A 24,107-nucleotide genomic window follows, 5' to 3' on the forward strand; every position below is an offset into this window, starting at 1 on the left:
TCTGGTTTGAATTTTCTGTCATTGCTGTCAATACTGCAATTGTGATGCATGCTACTGAGTAAAATCACTGATTTCTCCTTCTTCACTTTGTTATTGAATCCAAAGACACTCTCATAAAGTGCTCGCTGACGATTGTGTTTCAGTGCTTCTGGAATTTCTCGTCGGTTTGGCTTGATAGTACCAACAAGTGTAATAGCTTTTAGAAGCAGAAAATAAATACAAACGAATAAACAATTAACCAGAGGGCGCTGCACTGATACCTGAAATAAATTGCAGCAAATATAAGGACGAAAACCACTCTGTTCGTCCAAAAAATAAACAATATAAAAATATTTTAAATATTTGAGCTAAAAATTCAGTAAAAAACATAAATATAACACCGTGTTAACCCCTCACTGATAATAACATGGGGGCAAGTGGATGGTTACCTCGATCCTTTAGACTGTGTTTAGATAATCCCTCCTGCATCCTGGATGGTCCTTCAGATAGCGTTCGCTCGGTTTCTTATGTCCCAATTGTGCCAAATGCTGGAAAGTGGTGGGCAATGATATTGAGGAAAAACAGTTGTCCGGAGGACACCGTCCCGGCCGGTTACTGGCGTACCTCCCGGAAAAAACAAGTCTGCCGTGCACTGGTAGTAGGGGCTCAATCCTAGGATAGAGCTGGCAAGGCACAGTGTAGATGCAGGACCTTGCATGACGTCACTAACACGTGACCGGCTACAGGCTGTGTGCGCCCTGTAGCCGGTCACGTGATCTATCACGTGTTAGTGACGTCACGCAAGGTCCTGCATCTACACTGCACCTTGCCGGCTCTATCCTAGGATTGAGCCCCTACTACCAGTGCACGGCAGACTTGTTTTTTCTGGGAGGTACGCCAGGCAACTCCGGACAACTGTTTTTCCTCAATATCATTACCCACCACTTTCCAGCATTTGGCACAATTGGGACATAAGAAACCAAGTGAACGCTATCTGAAGGACCTTCCAGGACGCAGGAGGGATTATCTAAACACAGTCTAAAGGATCGAGGTAACCATCCACTTGCCCCCATGTTATTATCAGTGAGGGGTTAACACGGTGTTATATTTATGTTTTTTACTGAATTTTTAGCGCAAATATTTAAAATACTTTTAGAAGCAGAAAATTGCCTAGTTCAACATTGGTGAAATAATTGTCCATGGTAATGTTTCTACCTGAATTGAATATTGGAACAGCAAGAGTTTTGACAATTTCAGACCCCAGATCCTTCTGTACAGTGTATACTGTCCTCATTACTCTCTACACAGCTTACTGTGTTCAGAAGGACCTGAGATGATGTCATGGCCTTATCTCTCCCTCCAAAAATCACATGACATCCTCTTATGGCATTATCCACACCCTGGCACCTCCACCAGCATTAGTGAGTACAAATAAAGTAACTTGAGACACAAACACTACTGAGAACATGATAAAAAATACATGGGGGCCTAAAAGTCCCCCAATCCGTACAGATGTGGTTTTCACCAAAAAAGCATTGTTACACCGAAATGCCTATGAAAAAAATTATATGAACAACTGGATATTACCAACATGACATACTTGAGGATTATCTGGAGTTTCAAAATTCTAACTTAAGTAATTTTGCAGATAATAGGCAAAAAATAAGCATGGGGGCCTAAAAGGTCCCCAATACGCATTCTAGGAGAAACAATGGATTTTGTCAAAAAGCCTTTAAAAAATAGCCTTACTTTGTAAGCTGTTTGGTGGTACTGCACCATCATAAAAGTTTTTTTTTTCTTTCTTATCATTATTACAGTCCATCAGTATAAAACACAGGAGATGTGTGGCTAGCATGGCTGAGCAGTAGCAGTGGCAGAAGTCGAAAGACAAACCAGACAATGAGATGTCTGGCAGTGGAGGACCTGCAACAGTAGTCCCAGAAGAGAATAGATGCCTGGCTGATGGTGGGTCATCAGCACTGGCATCAACAGGTGTAGAAGGCAAACAATGGACTATCAAACAGTCACAGCAGATTTAATGATTGGCATCAATTGTAGGTGAATTAAATTTTGGCACTGTTACATACCTGAATAAGTTTGACAAATGTGAAATTTTCTGCTTGGGTGTGACAAAGCCACTAGTCATGCTGAATACCCTCTCTGACATGATATTCGTGGATATACACAACAATACCAAGAAAACAAACCATGTCAATTCTTTACATTCGTACATTCTGCTGGCCCAGAAGTCCATTGGACCAGGGCTCAGGTATCTGCTTTGAGAAAGCACAAAGCCTTGTTAAGACTAATCTAAGCTCTTAATGCAATGTCTCTGTTTTGCTGAATTGCCACAGGTAGTCACAATGGCAGATAAAACATCTGGTCTTTCATGTCAAAGATAATACAATAATGTAGCTATTTCTGTTGCTCCTGAATCAGATACTTGCTGAAAATAAAACACTGTCAAAAGCTAGGGAACATTACATCTTCTTGGAAGCAGAGGGTCAGTTGTGCAGTTGGCAGGTGATTTTTGGCAAAAACTTTGCAGAACAAATAACACAGTTTATCCTGGTAAAAAGCTGGAAAAATTCCCCAATTTTTCATTTATAAAAAGGGTCTAAAACTATGGTAATCACATAGTCATCCCTTTGCTTGATGATAGTTATATTTTTAACATCCCATAAGCATCCCAGCATACAGTATGTCATGCTGGTTGGCATGACTCATTGCACGCTGGTGCATTTTCATCAACCTGCTATGGTGGGTAGTTGCATTGGCCAGTGTCGTCAACAGTTTCAGTCTGACAGCCATGTGCCCTGTCTGGGGCAACTTTATGTCCCCCTCCACATCCATCTGTTGCTGCTCATCTTCCTCCTCCTCTTTCTCCTTCTTATTCGAATTCTGCTGTAAGAAACATGAACCTTGAGTGTCCCCTACAGACAAAGGGCTGTGATAAACATCTGTAAGTTGCTGATCTTCCTCGATACCCTCTTTAATTGTGGGGAGTGTGTTTTCTAGGATAAATATGAGGGGAATTACATTGTTGATTTCACACTTCTCCCTACTGACAATTTTGGTTGCTTCTTCGAAGGGGTTCAGTAGGTGACTTCATCCCTCATCTGCTGCCAGTGGCAGCTCTCAATGTAACCCATGCATGCAGTTTGCATAACATAGTCAATCACTTTATGCTGCTCATACAGATGGTCCAATATATGCAGTACCAAATTCCTATAGGTTATGATGTTGCAAATAAGGCGACACTCTGGCTTATCGTTCTGATCATGCAAAGCATGTTTTGCCAGGTAAGAACAGTTGAAATGATCTGACACTTTTCTGGTCAAAGTTAGCATCCTCCTCAAGCAGGTATATTTCTGAAACAAATGTAGAATTACATTCAGGACAAGGGCTATGCAAGTAGCCTAAGATGCTATGCCTTACCATAAGGTAGCCAGAATACTTCGGGCATTGTTGTTCACAGCAATTATCAGCTGCAGTTCTTGCCATCATTTCTCAAAATAGGAGGTATTGGCGTGCACTCTGTTGTCTTGTGAGGTGCTGGTAGAATGGGGTGTGTCATCATTTCTCGAAAGCCTGTTGACTCCACAAGTCAGTGACTGCACCACCAGAAGCTTGAACAGGTGGGAGTTTAGTTGGCAAACCAATTTCTGGATATTGGATATTTGTTATTTGTATTCAATAAATGTATGTAAGGCTGCCCTGTCTGTGACACACAAGGTTTCAGTCTACTTTTTTAGTAACAAAGGGTAGTAAACTGCCCCTTTACTTTTCAAGTGCAGTGTGTGATCATTCAGAACAAAGTTTGTTATTAATGTGCTGTTAATGCAGTATCAAAGATCAATGAATCCACAGTCACATAAATTTGCAGGTACAGCACCTCCCTATCTCACGTGAATTTTCAGATTATCATAAACAGAATGACTACCACTCACATTTTTAATGTGCTTCAATATTAGTGCAGCAATTCAACATAATCGAATGTTGGCCTTTTTCTTTCCTTATATGGAATGGGCTGTGCATTCTGACCTCATAACCCTACACTGTAAAAGCATAAATGATAATGTTTGGCTGGCCCTCACCTTTTATACTAGCTGTTATAGTTAGCAGAGTATTTTGTAGTGGAGCCTAAAGACACGCCTTCATCATGTGATCAATGCTTCTTTGGTAAAGACCGTGAAAATTAGAATTTTAGTCATGCTAAACAAAAAAGCTCAAATTTCTGGAACTGTACTATAATTAAAAAAGACTATTAGTAATAGCATGGAAATAAAAATGACTGTGGATTGCGAACGTATTCAAATATCTGGGTGCTTGGATATGCTCAACGCTCGTCGTGCATTGTCTGTTGCTCAGACTGAATGCTTGAATCCTTAACATGTATATTTGGGACCTTTTTCACAGCCAATAAACAGGCGAGGTGCCTGTTTATTGCGTGCAATCACTGTTATATCCTAGCCATCTTGGTAGTGGCATTTCTGTGATGGGCTGGCCGCATAGCAAGGACTGGCGCTGCCACGCTTGGCACACTGATACCATTGCACAGCTCAGGGACAGTTCTTATTTGAGAGAGATAGTAGTTGGCCAGGCCTGTGTGAAGAGTTTTAGGAATCAGAGTTCTCTAGTGGTTACATTTTGCTGTACCATCATACTAAATGTCCTTCTTATGCCTAAACTTGTACTTTTCTGTTTCTAAGCGAGACATTCTGCATTTAGCCTAGTGACATCTGGAGCAGGGAGAGTGGTGAATACAGCCTCTGGAGGGTTAGTGGTTTGCAGTCCGTTGCTAAATATACAGCTCCTGCAGATGACATTTTTTCGGGGGTGAAAAGATTGACCATTGTCATCCATACAGTTTAACGTGCTTTTTGTGGAATTACGGTGGTTTGAAATTTTTAAAAGACTATTGGCCTGCTATAGTTCACAACATTTTTTGGTTCCAAAAATTGACTATTGTCATCCATACAATTTAACGTTCTTTGTGCGAAATTATGGTGGTTTAGATTTTTTTTTAAAAATGCTTGCTCTACTACATTTTACAAATTTTTTTGTTCCAAAATTATCTACAGTCATCCTGAAAGTTTAACTTGCTTTGTGTGAAAAAGGGACTGGGAAGTGCTGCTGTTGGTGCATACAGATGGCGAGGACATGGGGCAGATGCGACTACACCTGTTGCTGGAGCACAAGAAACATGCCCATCCATGACACATAGCTTCCTGCCTCACTTTGTAGCAAGGCACAGTACACCCCTTCTAAAGCCATTCCACTGCAAACAGATGATTGGTTGGATAGCCGATAATGCTTCCAGCATGCTTGACAGCACTACCCAATCTTCCACACTGTCCAGTCTCACCACCCAAGAGTCTGGATCACTTAATACTCACCCTCCTACCTCCCACGATCTTTAGTCACAGGAGACCAATGGAACACTCCGAGTAGGTCTTTAAATCATGATTTCTTGATTGTGGCCTCTCACCCTGCATGTTCCAGTAGGGACTGGAAGACATGCTGCTAGTGATCCACAAAACTTTGAGCAGATAGTTTTTTTTTAAAGAGAGTTCTGACACAAAGAAATGGTCATTTGCAACCTGTGCTATGTCAAGATCAGCAGGAACCTGTCCACTAAAAGCCTAACAGCCATCAGCATGATTGGCCACATGTCATTAAAGCACCGGACTCGATGGGCCGAATGCCTTGGTTAACAATTGGTGCCAGCAGATGACACCACTGCCTCTTCCTATGTGCTAGCTTCTTGCCAATCCCCTGTCTATGACACTGGTACAAATGCCTCCCGTCTTGTACATTCTGAGGCACGATCATTAGGCACTTCCAAATTCATGTCCCAGCACAGCTTTCGGCTGTCTCTAGCTCAGGCCATGGACCTAAAAAGAAAGTTCCCAGCCACCCACCCACAGGCCAAAAGGCTAAATGGGCAAATTTTCAGGCTGCTTGCCATGGAAAAGTTTAGGCTTGTAGACACGGGAGATTTCCACCAACTCATGGCGGCAGCCATCTCTCGGCACCCAGTCCCCAGTCTCCACTATTTCTCCCGATGTGGTGTTCTCGCCATGTACCTTGTGCTTTGCATTGTGTGCAGAGCTTTTATCAGTGTAGGAGTACCACAACTATACTTTGTTCACAATATTTGAATGAGGTTCTACAATTGTTTCCTTGAATAGGTATATGGATAACCGTGCTTGTAATTTTTGGAAGGCTTTGCACTGTGTGTAGAGCTTTAATATGTGTAGGAGTATCAAAACTACGCTTTGTTCACGTTACTTGAATGAGGCTCAACAGTTGGTGCCTTTTAGGGTGTATGGCTGACCTTGCTTGCAATATTTGGCATGCTTAGTATTGGGCGTAACTGTGTCCCTCTTCCATCAAATTTTTTGCATTTCTTGCTTCCTTCATAAATTACACTGAGATTTCCATTTTTTTAATAAAAATTTAAATTTTGGATTAGTTAAAATATTAGTTTTACTAAATTCTTTTAAAATTGTGCTTTATATACAAGTCACTTTACAGGAAAGAATGTTTCTTAACATTTTTTCCCTGTAAACTAAAATTTCTCTTCCATTTTGAATGTTTTATTTTCAGTCTTTAAAGTGGAGTAAAAGTGTGACACAATTTTTGTCAGCAGAGATCTGGGAGTCAGAGATGCTTCCAGGGGTGTTCCCCATGCTGTTCTCCTTCCATTTCAACATTTTCACTGCCTCCTAGACCTCCTTGTTGGGTCTGAAAGAAAAATGGTCAGATTTCCTAGACTCCCATTATATTCTTTACTCGAAACGAGTATCCTAGCTTTAGGAATTGCTCAGTTAGAATAAGAAGCATCAGAGTATTTTAGTGCTTGCTCATCCCTAATCAGCACCTAATAATAGTCTAAGTTGGTGAAGTGAAGAGAGAAAAATATAGGCATACATTTATGGGATAAAAAAACTAAAAATTTACATTTGCAAATGCATTTACCCCTTTTACTATAAAGCCCATAAAAATTTCAGGTGCAAGCAATTACCTTCATACATCACATGCTTAATGAAAATAAGTTCACCTGTGTGCAATCTAAGAGTCACATGGTCTGTCTGTAAATACACACCTTTTCTAAAAGGCAACAGAGGCAGCAACACCATAAAGCAAAATGCACCACTAACCAAATAACACTATGAAGACCAAGGAGATCTCCAAACATGTCAGGGACAAAGTTGTTGAGATGTACAAGTCAGGGTTGAGTTAGAAAAAAAAGTCTCAATCTCTGATGATCCCCCGGAGCACTATCAAGTTGATTATTGACTAATGGAAGAACATGGCACCACAACAGACCTGCCAAGAGAGGGCCACCCACCATCTCTCAGCCCAAATAAAGAGGGCAATAATCACAGAGGCATCACGTAGACCAAAGGTAACCCTGAAGGAGCTGCAGAGTTCCCAAGCAGAGACTAAAGTATTTTTCCATACGACCACAATAAGCCATACACTCCATGGAGGTGAACTTTATGGAAAAGTTTGTAGAAAAAAGCCTTTACTTGCACACAAAAAATGTAAGGCTTTTTTTGATTTTGACAAAAGATATTGGAAATTCCTCAAATGTATGGATGAAGGTGCTGTTGCCACATGAGACCAAAATTAAACTTTTTGGCTACCAAGGTAAACTCTATGTCTGGCGACAAACCAAGACAGCTCATCATCCCAGGAATACATCCCCACAGTGAAAGATGCTGGTGGCAGCATCATGTTGTGGGGATGTTTGTCAGCAGCAGTGAAAGGGAAAATGGTCGTGGTTGAGGGGAAGATAAATGGTGTGAAATACAGGGATATTCGTGAGCAAAACCTGTTTAATTCTGTCAGTGATTTGAGACGGGGACAAAGTTTCGCCTTCCAACAATATAATGACCCAAAGTATACTGTTGAAGCAACACTCGAGTGGTTTAAGGGGAATTGTGCAAATGTTTTGCAGTAGCCTAGTCAAAACCCAAACCTTAATCCAATAAAAAATCTGTGGTCAGACTTGAAGATTGCTGTTCAACAAAGGAAACGATCTGACTTGAAGGAACTGGAGCAGTTGTGCCTTGAGGAATGGTCAAAAATCCCAGAGGAAAGCTGTTGAATTCTCTTGGAGACTTATCCAAAGCTTGTAGCTGTAATTGCTAAAAAAGGAGGTGAATAGGGTGAATAGTTATGCACACTGATGTTTTCAGTTATTTTGTGCTATTTATTGTTTGTTTCATATTAAAAAGCAAGCCAAAAGTTCATAGCTGTAGGCATGTTCTTTACATGAACTGATTCATACCTGCAGAAAAACAGTGAAATTCCATGTTGTGAGGTAGCAAAAAAAATGCCGGGGAGGTGAATAATTTTGCAAGCCACTGTAGAACTGAAACTGGCCACTTTTGACCTGGTGAAAGATCATTTTTTAAAAAGTAGATACTCTAGCCCTTTTGTAATAGATGTCTTAAACCTGAAGAAGCTGGTGCACTTATTGTGAAAAAATTGTGCTGAACTTTTTAACAAGTCTTTTACCTCAACCTAGTTTTATCTATAACCAAACAGATCAGGACTGCTGTATAATGCTGCTGCTTCTGTCGGTGTGCTTACTAAGGAATGAGGAGCAGGAATCTATCCCTGTGTGCTGTGATTTGTATGATAGATATCCTAGCCCTCCCTCCAGATCAGAGCCAAATGTAAATTAAGGGCTCATGCATATAGGTAGATTATATGTAAATGTACTGTCCATGTTAGAATTAGATAGCAAACAGATAGCACAGGATCAATTGCTACAAGTGTCATGTCCCCCTGGAAGACTTGGAGTTAGACAGTCGCATCGGGTAATGAATCAAGGTCCTCTTTGGAGATGGTGTGATTCATGTCCTAATTTAAATTGATTTCCCTTTCCTTCAGTACTGAGAGGGTTAAGGACTCTTTCCATGCTGGCTGAGACCATACCACCTGATTGTTCTCAACTGCAATTGCTTACCCTTTACTCCCTTTATATATACAGGCTCTGGGCATTTATTTCCTGCTGGTAAAAGATTTATCTCCCTGTGCTGTGTGCTAAAGCTAAGTAGTTGAATTTGGAGTTGGAGTTGCAGTGTTTTGTAGTCTGCTGTTGTAGTTGTTTGAAAAAAATGTAATAGTAGGATGCAATTTGGTTGGTCCATTTGTATAACAAATACTTTGTAATTGTTAACATAGGAAACTGTATTTGGTCTGGTAAATTTGATTTACAGCTGATATATAAAAACAGATGCAATATAAATGCCATATGGACCTTAACCCCTTAATGAACACTGATACACCTTTTAACGGCGGCAGTTGAGGGGCCGTATTCCTCAGCGCAGCATTTTAAAGGCACTGAGAAATAAGTGTATAGCGCCCCCCAGCATTGGAAAATCTCTGTTGTCTCGGCTATCAGAGGTAGCTGAGACCCCAAATGACATGATTCAGGCCATAAAAAAGAGTCCACAGAGATACAACCACTGATATCTGCTGGCCGGGACCTGGTAACAATAGCAGATTTTTCCTATTGGTTCATTTTGATCACTGTGATAGACCATATCACAATGATCAAAACAAAAAAAATTGTAAATCAAACTCACATTTGTCACTCCCTTAGTTAGATAAAAATAAAAAAAATTGTATTTTTTTTTCAATTCTTTGCAGTTAGGGTTAGGATTGGGGCTGGGGTTAGGGATAGGATTGCGGTTGGGGTTAGATCTAGGGTTAGGGTTGGGGCTAGGGTTGTCTTTGCATTAGGGTTGTGTTGGTGTTACAGTTGTGTTGGGGTTACAATTGTATTGGGGTTATGGGTATGTTGGGGTTAGGGTGGTGTTGGGGTTGTGGTTAGGGTTAGAGTTGTGTTGGGTTTATGGTTGTGGTTAGGGTTAGGTTTGGGATTAGGGTTAGTGATGTGTGGGGGTTAGGGTTGGAGTTAGAATTGGGGGGTTTCCACCTCAGGGATTCTCCAAATGCGACATTGTACCCACCATCAATTTCAGCCAATGTTGCGTTCTAAAAGTCAAACGGTGCTCCCTCCATTATGAGCCCTGCCATTCGCCCAAACAGTGGCTTTCCCCTATGTACAGGGTATTAGAGTACTCAGGAGAAATTGTGCAACAACTTTATGATCCATTTTCTCCTGATACCCTTGTGAAAATAAAAAAGTTTGGGTCTAAAGTAAATTTTTTGTAAAAATTTTAATTTTTTCCTTCCACATTGTTTTAGTTTTCGTCAAGCACCTGAAGGGTTAAAAAAAACTTCTTGAATGTGGTTTTCAGTACCTTGAGGGGTGCAGTTTTTAGAATGGTGTCAGCTTTGTGGTATTTTCTGTCTTATTGACCCCCCAAAGTTACTTCAAATGTGAGGTGGTCCCTAAAAAAAATAGTTATGTAAATTTTGGTGGAAAAATGATAAATCGCTAGTCAACTTTTAACCCTAACAAAAAAAAATAATGTTGACATGTGGGAAATGCTATTTATTAAATATTTTGTGTGACACGACCATCTGATTTATGGGCACAAAAATTAAAATTTAAAAAATTGCAAAAATTTTCAAGATTTTTGCCAAATTTCTGTTTTTTTCATAAATACGCGCGTCATATTAAAGAAATTTTTACCACTAGCATGAAGTACAATATGTCACTAAAAAACAATCTCATAATCAGTGGAATCCATTGACGCTTTCCAGAGCTATAACCTTATAAAGTGACAGTGGTCAGAATTGTAAAAATTGGCTTGGCTATTAAGGTCAAAATTGGCTCGTTCTCTAAAAGGTTAAAAAGGACATAGGAATGACAATATGGATTAAAATAATCAAAACCCTTATTATACAAGTTGTTCATATCATGGTCCTTAGGCCACTACAATTTTAAGCAGGTTCCAAAATAAATATGGAATAGGTCTGAAGAGTTTTCAATACTTACATAGTTTTGGCGACACAAGGTAGAAGGGGGTAGATATTAAGAATTGTGCAACCATGGATCAGGTGCCTATTTTGACTCTTCACTAGAGACCCTGATGGTGGGTTAGGCTTGGCTCCTGATGGACACACGGCAGCTGATCCCCAAGGGACAGGTAGCTGGAATGGCTCAGTAGGGGAGTACAACTGAAATACAGATTGGCACAGCGGATGCAGGCATGTCCCGATGATATACAGACTGGCTTGGTGGGTGCAGGGGGGTCCAGCTGATATATAGACTGGCACGGCAGGTGCAGGCAGCTCAGAGGGGGCCACCTGGAGCCACGCTACTGCAACTGCATCAGTGCACTGCGCACGCCGATACTGTTACATTCTGCTGCAGAGCAGGGAGAATCGATCCCCCTGCTCTGCCACCCACCCGCTATGGGGCCCCTTTAGCAGGCGGGGAGCGGTGCCAGCAGTGGGCCCCCCACCCATCACCGCAAGGTCAGCTGTACCATTATTTAGCCAATACAGCTGACCGCATTGATGAGGGAAAGAGAGCTACGCTCCTTCTCCCATCACCTCCTGTCAGCGTCTGACATCACCGACGCCGACACTGACAGTGGGCACGATAACATCACCACCCAGTGCCCGCTGTCAGGAGATGAGCGGGAACTCGAAGCACCGCTGGAGCAAGGAGGAAGAGAGGTGAGTATTTATTGTTTTTGTAAGGGAGCTGCCTTATACTACAGGGTCTGCCTAAGGGGGTGCTGCCTTATACTACAGGACCTGCCTATGGGGGTGCTGCCTTATACTACAGCATCTGCCTATGTGGTGCTGCCTTATACTACTGGGTCTGCCTATGGGGTGCTGCTTTGTACTACAGGATCTGCCTATGGAGTGCTGCCTTATACCACAGGAACTGCCTATGGGGTGCTGCGTTATACTACAGGGTCTGCCTATGGAGGTGATGCCTTATACTACAGGATCTGCCTATGGCATTGCTGCTTTATACTACAGGGTCTGCCTATGGGGGTGCAGACTTATACTACAGGATCTGCCTATGGAGGTGCTGCCTTATACTACAGGCTCTGCTTATGGGGTGCTACGTTATACTACAGGGTCTGCCTATGGGGTGAAGCCTTATACTACAGGGTCTGTGAAGCCTTATACTACAGGGTCTGCCTATGGGGACGCTGCCCTACACTACAGGGTCTGCCTATGGGGTGCTGCCTTATACTACAGGGTCTGCCTATGGCGGTGTTGCCTTATACTACAAGGTCTGCCTATGGGATGCTGCCTTATACTACAGAATCTGCCTGTGGGGGTGCTGCCTTATACTACAGGGTCTGCCTATGGGGTGCTGCCTTATAATACAGGGTCTGCCTATGGGTTGCTGCCTTATACTAAATAGTCTGCCTATGGGGTGCTGTCTTATACCACAGGGTCTTCCTATGGGGGTGCTGCCTTATACTACAGGGTCTGCCTATGGGGTGCTGCCTTATACTACAGGGTCTGTCTATGGAGGTGCTGCCTTATACTACAGGGTCTGCCTATGGGGGTGGTGCTTTATACTACAGAGTCTGCCTATGGGGTGCTGCCTTATACTACAGAGTCTGCCTATGGGGTGTTGCCTTATACTACAGAGTCTGCCTGTGGGGGTGCTGCCTTATACTACAGGGTCTGCCTATGGGGTGCTGCCTTATAATACAGGGTTTGCCTTTGGGGTACTGCCTTATACTACAGGGTCTGCCTATGGGGGTGGTGCTTTATGCTACAGAGTCTGCCTATGGGGTGCTGCCTTATACTGCAGAGTCTGCCTATGGGGTGTTGCCTTATACTACAGAGTCTGCCTGTGGGGGTGCTGCCTTATACTACAGGGTCTGCCTATGGGGTGCTGCCTTATAATACAGGGTTTGCCTTTGGGGTACTGCCTTATACTACAGGGTCTGCCTATGGGATGCTGACTTATGCTACAGGGTCTGCCTATAGGGTGCTGCCTTATACTACAGGGTCTGCTTATAGGGTGCTGCCTTATACGACAGGGTCTTTCTATGTGGGTGCTGTCTTATACTACAGGGTCTGTCTATGGGGGTGCTGCCTTATACTTTGAAAGAAGGAATATAAACCAGCTCATCCGTGATGCATAAACCAATCCTCAGGAGCACGGACCCGCTGTGTTCAGGCGTATAGAGTCCAAAAAAAAAAAGAATGTCCAGCTTCACCGAATCCGTAAAAAAGAGTTTTCTTTATTCACATACTTTTAAGCATAGAGGATACAGACTTCAGCACAAGCCATATGGGTAAGAATCTCAACGCGTTTCTGGAGACTAAGCTCCCTTAATCATGACGGATTCGGTGAAGCTGGACATTCTTTTCTTTTTTGGGCTGCCTTATGCTACATAGTCTGTATATGGTATATCTTTAAATAACAACCACACATATTGAAATTGAAATCATAATCATGTGCTTTAGATTATCTGGACTATTTCAACCGATCATCAAAACTAGATATGCATACTACACAAAAGATGATACCAAGGTCATTTGTTGGTTATAGAAAAATACAAAAACTTTATTGGTAAAATATAGTGTATGGGGATATGGGAAATATATGTACAGAAATAATCACATCGTGAAATGCATTAAAACAATTGGCCACGCCAGGACCTGGTACCATATACAGGGGATAACAATATTAGCAAATTTCAAGGTGAGTCACCCTCCCCTACACCTTCCCTTATACAAGACATCTTCTAGTAAGACCCGCTGGTGTTGCACAGAATTTTAATCTGACCATGATATGACCACAGTATCTTATTTCAAAGAAAATCTGGGTGCTATAATTATATATACAATAAGTCCTCACTAACAATAAAATAGCCTGAGCGCTAGATAGTAGACAGAAAAAACAGCGCCATCCTATATGTATAGCTCAGCTTCAACCACCCAGACTTAGCATAATGAGTGGTAATGGCGGTGAAAGAAAATATTTACCAGCTGAGTATGGGATAGTGGATATGGACTGGTACACCAGCGCGTCCGCCCCGACGCGCGTTTCAGACCTTCCTTCCTCGGGGGGCCTGTGTGTCGCTGCATAAAAGCCTCTTTTATACTACCGCCGCAGCTGTAGTCATCTTAGTGAAGACCGGAAGTGACACACCATACCTCTGATGACGCGCACCTCCCCATGACAACCGCGACGCCGGATGGCATCGGCGTCATGTGACCGCAGGTCCTGGAGGACACTGTTGATCACACTAAGACGCCGAAAGCCACCCGGGGTGGCGGAGGCAGGAGGAGATGCGTGTCAAGGCGTGGGGCACATCCGATCGCATAATAGATGGACTAAATAGTAACCGGAGTACCACATCATTGCAGCCATATAGAAAACACATTGACATAGAGGCAGACATATGAAATACTAGTAGAAACCAGGTAGACCAATGCTACGTATATTAAACCACAATTAACATGAATATAAATAAAAATATCGGCGTCCCAAAAAGGCATAGTTTCTCCAGCAGGTCCTATGATCATTGATTTCCAACTTCATCACATACAGTATGTCAGATGGTTTTTTGATTTTTTTCAATAGAAGGAATTATATAGCTCGCAATATTCAAGGCTGCAGGACATAGCGTACAGAAAGACATATTCACATATCACTATAAATAAAAAGATAATAAAAACATATAAGTCATTTAAAAATAGCACTCACATGTTGATCAAAACAATACAAATACCCAGGCCACATAGATATAATAATGCTCATAAGGGGTTACCGATCACAGGAATGGGGTGAAACTTATGTTTTCATTGAGCCCAGATGGATGGACCGTGTAAAGGGTCCAAATCCATCTGGACTCCATTTGTGCCAATCTTTTTGACGCTTCTCCACCCTGAATTCCAACCTCCAGCATGTCAATGGCAGGAACCCTCGAAAGGGTTCCATCACAATTATGATATTCCCTAAAATGACGTGGGAGAGTCTTCAAAGTGGATATATCTTCCTGGGTCGCTGCCGCTTCAATACCCCTGACGTGTTCCCTAATACGTATTTTAAATTGTCTTGTGGTCAAGCCCATGTAGATTTTCTTACACGGGCATACTGCATAATAGATAACATATTTATCAGAACAGGTGATCTTCTTTCTGATTTCAAATTGGCGGGTACCACTAGAATTTGTAAATGTACTACAGGAATCCACGTTGGGGCAAACGATGCAGCGACCACAGGGAGCACATCCATTTCTCCTAACCATAGTATCCAAAAAGGTGGTTCTAGGCTCCCCCACGTAGTGGCTATGCACCAAGTAGTCACGGAGATTTTTAGCACGCCTTGCTGTAATAGATGCCTTCTCTGGCAGGAACTTGGCGACAATTGGCTCGGCTCTTAGGATATGCCAGGACCTTTCCAATGCCCTTCTCATGTGGGGAAAATGTGAGTGAAAGTTGGTCACGAAACGGACTATGTCCTGGTCCTTACTCACCCTCTTTCCATACAGGAGAGAGCTCCTGGTGTAAATCTAGCCCTATTATACGCTTTTTTGATTTGCCTGTTGCTATAACCACGTTCCCTCAGCCTGTCCTTGAGATCCTCGGCCTGTACCTTAAAATCATCATCCATAGAACATAATCTGTGAAGCCGCAGAAATTGTCCGGTGGGGACCGACTGGATCATATGACCCGGATGGGAGGAGGAGGCGTGCAGAAGTAAATTAGTGGAGGTGGGCTTACGGAAGATATTAGTTTGTATTTCTTCCTGCCCATCGCGTCTGAGTATCACATCTAAGAACTCTATTTTTTCTTCATCACATTTATAGGTGACAAAAATGTTACGATCATTAATTTTGAGAGATGACATAAAGTCATGTAATTGTTTTTCCGAGCCCTGCCAGATCAGAAGGATGTCGTCGATATACCGTGTCCATGATAGGACGCGGCCTACCGACGACAACTGATCCGGCAGGGGGAGGTCCCTCTCCCACAGCCCCAGGAACAGGTTAGCATACGCAGGGGCAAAAGATGCCCCCAGAGCTGTTCCCTGGAGCTGCAGGAAGAAGGACCCCTTAAAAACAAAAAAATTATGGGTTAGGGTAAACCTCAACAACTCCAATATTAATTTCCTAATTGTTAGGGGCAAATTTGAAGTTTCTAGAAAAAATTCCACTGCCCTTAGGCCATCCTCGTGTCTAATGCTTGTATAAAGCGACTCAATGTCCGCTGTGACGAACATTGTATCCACGTCCAAGCATATGCCATCAACCTGCCTCAGTAAGTCCCCGGTATCCTTAAGGAATGACGGTAAAGCCTCAACCAGGGGCTGTAATTTTGAGTCAATCCAGCGATTAATATTTTCTAGAAAGTTCCCCCTACCCGAAATTATAGGGCGACCTGGAGGCGTCTGCACGTCCTTGTGGATCTTAGGTAATAGATAGAAGGTGGGGACTGTAGGTTCAGCCACCAAAAGGGCACCAGCCGCTTACTTAGTGATTGTCCCCACCTCCTTTGCATTTAGGACAATAGTCCGTAGTTGTGCCAGGTAGGCGGACAAGGGGTTAAATGTGAGTCTCTTATAACATGTGGAGTTATTCAATTGCCGAGCAGCCTCCTTCTCATAAAGGGTCTTTGGCCATACCACAATGTTACCCCCCTTGTCCGCCGGCTTGAACACCACATCAGGTATATCCTGGAGGACGCGCAGACGCCTCCTCTCCTCCCCAGATAGATTATCCTGATGTATGTATCGTGGAATATCTAAGAATTCCTTATTTACAATTTGCACAAATAAGTCCACATTTGGACAGGAGGATAAAGGGGGAAATTTCCTAGACTTGGGGCGGATACTAGGGGGCATCTTACCTCCCTCCGTTGTATTGTGTTCAACCGCCAAATCCTCCAGGGCCTGCAACGCTATCTGTTCTTCCTCTGTAGGGAATAATTCAAATAGTCTGTATATGGGGTGCTGTCTTATACTGCAGGGTATGCCTATGGGGTGCTGTCTTATGCTATAGAGACTTCCTATGGGGTGCTGTCTTATACTACAGAGTCTGCCTATGGGGTGCTGTCTTATACTACAGGGTCTGCCTATGGGGTGCTGTCTTATACTACAGGGTCTGCCTATGGGGTGCTGTCTTACACTACAGAGTCTGCCTATGGGGTGCTGTCTTATACTATATACTATGGGGAGTGCATTATACTATATTTAGGATGATCTGGTGCATTATACTATATGGAGGCTATCTAGGGGGCCATCATACAGTGTGAAGATTACAGTGAAGGGGCCATCATACAGTGTTGGAGCCATCAAACAGTTTGGGGGCTACTAAGGGGTCAGTATACAGTATACAGAGACAGTTTTAGTCGACAACCCCAGAGCCCTTCCTCCCAACTCCCCAGCCCTTCACCTCAAAAACCAACTTCTCCACCATTACAGAAGATCGACTCTCCACTCTACTCTCAAAATCGCATCTCACCACCTGTGCACTTGACCTGATCCCTTCCCACTTCATCCCAAACCTCGCCACAGTCTTCTTCCCAACTCTAACCCATCTCTTGAACCTATCATTAACAACTGGTGTTTTCCCCTCAAGCTTTAAACATGCCTCAATCACACCTATCTTCAAAAAGCCCTCTCTTGACCCATCCTCTGTATCTAGCTATCGCCCTATATCACTTCTCCCCTATGCCTCAAAGCTACTGGAACAACACGTCCATCTTGAACTGTCCCCTCATCTATCTTCCTGCTCCCTTTTCGACCGCTTACAATCAGGCTTCCGGTCACACCACTCCACTGATATAAGATACTAGCTGCTTCCAGCCAGCTAACGCTCGGCACGCTCATTGCTATCTAATTAACGCTGCTGGTGATTATGCAATTAAATGTATGTTTACCTTGGCTGAAGTGGTTGAATTACATAGAAAAGAAGTGCTGCATGTGGTAATGTGGGGGGAGGAGCCTCGTGTGGTAATGTGTGGGGACGGAGCCTCGTGTGGTAATGTGAGGGGAGGAGCTTCGTGTGGTAATGTGTGGGGACACAGCCTCGTGTGGTAATGTGAGGGAACGGAGCCTCGTGTGGTAATGTGTGGGGACAGAGCTTCGTGTGGTAATGTGGGGGGATGGAGCATCGTGTGGTAATGTGTGGGGGACAGAGCCTCGTGTGGTAATGTGTGTGGACGGAGCCTCATGTGGTAATGTGTGTGGATGGAGCATTGTATGGTAATGTGTGGGGACGGAGCGTCGTGTGGTAATGTGTGGGGATGGAGCCTCGTGTGGTAATGTGTGGGGACGGAGCCTCGTGTGGTAATGTGGGGGTAGGATTATGTGTGGTAATGTGGCGGGGGGGCAGGATTATGTGTGGTAATGTGGTGGGGGGGTGGGATTATCTGTGGTAATGTGGTGGGGAGTGGGATTATGTGTGGGATGTGGTGGAGGGCGGGATTATGTGTGGTAATGTGGTGTGGGGGCAGGATTATGTGTGGTAATGTGTTGGGGGGGCGGGATTATATGTGGTGATGTGGTGGGGGGTGGGATTATGTGTGGTGATGTGGTGGGGGGCTGGATTATGTGTGGTGATGTGGTGGGGGGCAGGATTATCTGTGGTAATGTCGTGGGGGGTGAGATTATGTGTGGTGATGTGGTGGGGGCGGGATTATGTGTGGTAATGTGGTAGGGGCGGGATTATCTGTGGTAATGTGTGGGGGGCGTGATTATGCATGGTGATGTGTTTGGTGGAGGGATTATGTGTGGTAATGTGGGGGGAGGAGCCTCATGTGGTAATGTGTGGGGACGCAGCCCCGTGTGGTAATGTGGGGGAACGGAGCCTCGTGTGGTAATGTGTGGGGACGGAGCTTCGTGTGTTAATGTGGGGGGACGGAGCATCGTGTGGTAATGTGTGGGGATGGAGCCTCGTGTGGTAATGTGCGGGGATGGAGCCTCATGTGGTAATGTGGGGGGCAGAGCCTTGTGCGGTAATGTGTGGGGGACAGAGCCTCGTGTGGTAATGTGTGTGGACAGAGCCTCGTGTGGTAATGTGTGTGGACGGAGCATCATGTGGTAATGTGTGGGGACGGAGCCTCATGTGGTAATGTGGGGGTGGGATTATGTGTGGTAATGTGGCGGGGGGCAGGATTATGTGTGGTAATGTGGTGGGGTGGGATTATCTGTGGTAATGTGGTGGGGAGTGGGATTATGTGTGGTGATGTGGTGGAGGGGCGATATCATGTGTGGTGATGTGGTGGGGGTGGGATTATGTGTGGTAATGTAGGGGGCGGGATTATCTGTGGTAATGTGTGGTTGGCAGGATTATGCGTGGTGATGTGTTTGGCGGCAGGATTATGTGTGGTGATGTGGTGGGCCAGTGGGATTATGTGCGGTAATGTGGTGGGGGGTGGGATTTTGTGTGGTAATGGGGTGGGGGGGCGGGATTATGTGTGGCAATTCTTTGGGGGCAGGATTATGTGTGGCAATGTGGTAGGGGGGCAGGAGTATCTGTGTTAATGTTTTGGGGGCAGGATTGCGGTGATGTGGTGGGGGGTGGGATTATGCATGGTGATGTGGTAGGGGGCGGGATTATCTGCAGTAATGTCATGGGGGGGCGAGATTATGTGTGGTGATGTGGTGGGGGCGGGATTACATGTGGTAATATGGTGGGGGGTGGGATTATGTATGGTAATGTGGTGGGGGGCGGGATTATTTGTGGTAATGTGGTGTGGGGGCGGGATTATGTGTGGTAATGTGATGGGGCGGGATTATGTGTAGTAATATGGTGGGGGCGGGATTATGTGTGGTGATGTGGTGGGGGGCAGGATTATGTGTGGTGATGTGGTGGGGGGAGGGATTATCTGTGATAATGTCGTGGGGGGCGGGATTATGTGTGGTGATGTGGTGGGGCGGAATTATGTTTGGTAAAGTAGTAAGAGGCGGGATTATCTGTGGTAATGTGTGGGGGGTGGGATTATGCGTGGTGATGTGTTTGGTGGCAGGATTATGTGTGGTGATGTGGTGGGGGAGCAGGATTATGTGTGGTGATGTGGTGGGGAGTGGGATTATGTGTTGTAATGTGGTGGGGGGCAGGATTTTGTGTGGTAATGGGGTGGGGGGGCGGGATTATGTGTGGTGATGTGTTGGGGGCAGGATTATGTGTGGTGATGTGTTGGAGGGCGGGATTATGTGTGGTAATGTGGTGGGGGGCGGGATTATGTGTGGTGATGTGGTGGGGGTGGGGTTTTCTGTGGTAATATGGTGGGGGTGGGATTATGTGTGGTGATGTGGTGGAGGGGCAGGATTATGTGTGATGATGTCGTGGGGGCGGGATTATGTGTGGTAATATGGTAGGGGGTGGGATTATCTGTGGTAATGTGTGGGGGGCGGGATTATGCGTGGTGATGTGTTTGGTGGCGGGATTATGTGTGGTGATGTGGTGAGGGGCAAGATTATGTGTGGCGATGTCGTGGGCCAGTGGGATTATGTGTGGTAATGTGGTGGGGGGCGGGATTTTGTGTGGTAATGGGGTGGGGGGGCGGTATGTGTGGTTATGTGTTGGGAGTTAGACTTTGTGTGGTAATGTGGTGGGGGTGGGATTACGTGTGGTAATATGGTGGGGGGTGGGATTATGTGTGGTAATGTGGGGGGGCGGGATTATTTGTGGTAATGTGGTGTGGGTGCGGGATTATGTGTGGTAATGTGGTGGGGGAGGGATTATGTGTGGTAATGTGGTGGGGGCGGGATTATGTGTGGTAATTTGATGGGGTGGGATTATGTGTGGTGATGTGGTAGGGGGTGGGATTATGTGTGGTGATGTGGTGGGGGTGGGATTATGCATGGTGATGTGTTTGGTGGCGGGATTATGTGTGTTGATGTGGTGGGGGGCAGGATTTTGTGTGGTAATGGGGTGGGGATGTGGGATTATGTGTGGTGATGTGTTGGGGCAGGATTGTGTGTGGTAATGTGGTGGGGGCAGGATTATGTGGTGATGTGGTGGGGGGCGGGATTATGTGTGGTGATGTGGTGGGGGGGCGGGATTATCTGTGGTAATGTTGTGGGGGCAGAATATGTGTGGTCATGTGGGGGGTAGGATTATGTGTGGTTATGTGGTGGGGGGCGGGATTATGTGTGATAATATGGTGGAGGGCGGGATTATCTGTAGTAATGTGGGGGCGGGATTGTGTGTGGTGATGTGGTAGGGGGATGAGATTATGTGTGGTGATGTGCTGGGGGGGCGGGATAATGTGTGGTGATGTGATGGGGTGTGGGATTATGTGTGGTGATGTGGTGGGGGGCGGGATTATCTGTGGTAATGTCGTGGGAGCGGGATTATGTGTGGTGATGTTGTGGGGGGCGGGATTATGTGTGGTTATGTGGTGAGGGGGTGGGATTATTTGTGGTAATGTGGCGTGTGGGGTGGGATTATGTGTGGTAATGTGATGGAGGATGGGATTATGTGTGGTGTGGTGGGGGCGGGTTTATGTGTGGTGATGTGGTGGGGGGCAGGATTGTGTGGTGATGTGGTGGGGGGGCGAGATTATGTGTGGTGATGTGGTGGGGGGCAGTATTTTCTGTGCTAATGTCGTGGGGGCGAGATTATGTGTGGTGATGTGGTGGGGGGCGGGATTATTTGTGGTAATGTGGTGTGGGGGCGAGATTATGTGTGGTAATGTGATGGGGCGGGATTATGTGTGGTAATGTGGTGGGGGCGGGATTATGTGTGGTGATGTGGTGGGGGCAGGATTATGTGTGGTAATGTCGTGGTGGGCGGGATTATGTGTGGTGATGTGGTGGGGGTGGGATTTTGTGTGGTGATGTGGTGGAGGGCGGGGTTATCTGTGGTAATGTCGTGGGGGGCGGGATTATGTGTGGTGATCTGGTGGGGGGCGGGATCATGTGTGGTAATGTTGTGGGGGGTGGGATTATGTGTGGTGATGTGGTGAGGGGGCGGGATTATTTGTGTTAATGTGTTGTGGGGGCGGGATTATGTGTGGTAATGTGGTGGGGGCGGGATTATGTGTGGTGATGTGGTGGGGGCGGGATTATGTTTGATGATGTGGTGGGGGGCGGGATTATGTGTGGTGATGTGGTGGGGACGGGATTATGTGTGGTGATGTGGTGGGGGCAGGATTATCTGTGGTAATGTCGTGGGGGGCGAGATTAGGTGTGGTGAAGTGGTGGGGGTGGGATTATGTGTGTTAATGTGGTAGGGGGCGGAATTATCTGTGGTAATGTGTGGGGGGTGGGTTTATGCATGATGATGTATTTGGTGGCGGGATTATGTGTGGTGATGTAGTGGGGGGCAGGATTATGTGTGGTGATGTGGTGGGGGGCAGGATTATGTGTGGTGATGTGGTGGGGGTGGAATTATCTGTGATAATGTCGTGGGGGGCGGGATTATGTGTGGTGATGTGGTAGGGGAGCAGGATTATGTGTGGTGATGTGGTGGGCCGGTGGGATTATGTGTTGTCGTGTGGTGGGGGGTGGGATTTTGTGTGGTAATGGGGTGGGGGGCGGGATTATGTGTGGTGATGTGTTGGGGGCAGGATTATGTGTGGTTATGTGTTAGAGGGCGGGATTATGTGTGCTAATGTGGTGGGGGCGGGATTATGTGTGGTGATGTGGTGGGGGCGGGGTTATCTGTGGTAATGTGGTGTGGGTGCGGGATTATGTGTGGTAATGTGGTGGGGGCGGGATTATGTGTGGTAATGTGGTGGGGGCGGGATTATGTGTGGTAATTTGATGGGGTGGGATTATGTGTGGTGATGTGGTGGGGGGTGGGATTATGTGTGGTGATGTGGTGGGGGCGGGATTATCTGTGGTAATGTTGTGGGGGGTGAGATTATGTGTGGTGATGTGGTGGGGGTGGGATTATGCATCGTGATGTGTTTGGTGGCGGGATTATGTGTGGTGATGTGTTGGGGGCAGGATTATGTGTGGTTATGTGTTAGAGGGCGGGATTATGTGTGCTAATGTGGTGGGGGCGGGATTATGTATGGTGATGTGGTGGGGGCGGGGTTATCTGTGGTAATGTGGTGTGGGTGCGGGATTATGTGTGGTAATGTGGTGGGGGCGGGATTATGTGTGGTAATGTGGTGGGGGTGGGATTATGTGTGGTAATTTGATGGGGTGGGATTATGTGTGGTGATGTGGTGGGGGGTGGGATTATGTGTGGTGATGTGGTGGGGGCGGGATTATCTGTGGTAATGTTGTGGGGGGTGAGATTATGTGTGGTGATGTGGTGGGGGTGGGATTATGCATCGTGATGTGTTTGGTGGCGGGATTATGTGTGTTAATGTGGTGGGGGGCAGGATTTTGTGTGGTAATGGGGTGGGGATGTGGGATTATGTGTGGTGATGTGTTGGGGGCAGGATTGTGTGTGGTAATGTGGTGGGGGCAGGATTATGTGGTGATGTGGTGGGGGGCGGGATTATCTGTGGCAATGTTGTGGGGGGCAGAATATGTGTGGTGATGTGGGGGGTAGGATTATGTGTGGTTATGTGGTGGGGGGCGGGATTATGTGTGATAATATGGTGGAGGGCGGGATTATCTGTAGTAATGTGGGGGCGGGATTGTGTGTGGTGATGTGGTAGGGGGATGGGATTATGTGTGGTGATGTGCTGGGGGGGCGGGATAATGTGTGGTGATGTGATGGGGGTGTGGGATTATGTGTGGTGATGTGGTGGGGGGCGGGATTATCTGTGGTAATGTCGTGGGGGCAGGATTATGTGTGGTGATGTTGTGGGGGGCGGGATTATGTGTGGTGATGTGTTGAGGGGGTGGGATTATTTGTGGTAATGTGGTGTGGGGGGTGGGATTATGTGTGGTAATGTGATGGAGGATGGGATTATGTGTGGTGTGGTGGGGGCGGGTTTATGTGTGGTGATGTGGTGGGGGGCAGGATTGTGTGGTGATGTGGTGGGGGGGCGAGATTATGTGTGGTGATGTGGTGGGGGGCAGTATTTTCTGTGCTAATGTCGTGGGGGCGAGATTATGTGTGGTGATGTGGTGGGGGGCGGGATTATTTGTGGTAATGTGGTGTGGGGGCGAGATTATGTGTGGTAATGTGATGGGGCGGGATTATGTGTGGTAATGTGGTGGGGGCGGGATTATGTGTGGTGATGTGGTGGGGGCGGGATTATGTGTGGTAATGTCGTGGTGGGCGGGATTATGTGTGGTGATGTGGTGGGGGGTGGGATTTTGTGTGGTGATGTGGTGGAGGGCGGAGTTA

General features: G+C 45.7%; 1 protein-coding gene across 1 annotated transcript in view; it reads right to left on the reverse strand.

Moving 5' to 3' along the window:
• Positions 1-2,649: 2,649 nt before the first annotated feature.
• Positions 2,650-24,107, reverse strand: part of LOC143774940 (retrovirus-related Pol polyprotein from transposon 17.6) — a 33,689-nt gene continuing 12,231 nt past the window's right edge. The window contains exons 2-3 of the mRNA XM_077262755.1: positions 8,000-8,138; positions 2,650-2,993 (exon numbers count right to left, since the gene is read on the reverse strand). Coding sequence (XP_077118870.1) covers positions 2,650-2,993; positions 8,000-8,138 — 483 coding nt within the window. The remainder of the gene's footprint in view (positions 2,994-7,999; positions 8,139-24,107) is intronic.

This window comes from Ranitomeya variabilis, chromosome 5 (genome assembly GCF_051348905.1).
Source record: "Ranitomeya variabilis isolate aRanVar5 chromosome 5, aRanVar5.hap1, whole genome shotgun sequence".
NCBI classification, from domain to species: Eukaryota; Metazoa; Chordata; class Amphibia; order Anura; family Dendrobatidae; genus Ranitomeya; species Ranitomeya variabilis.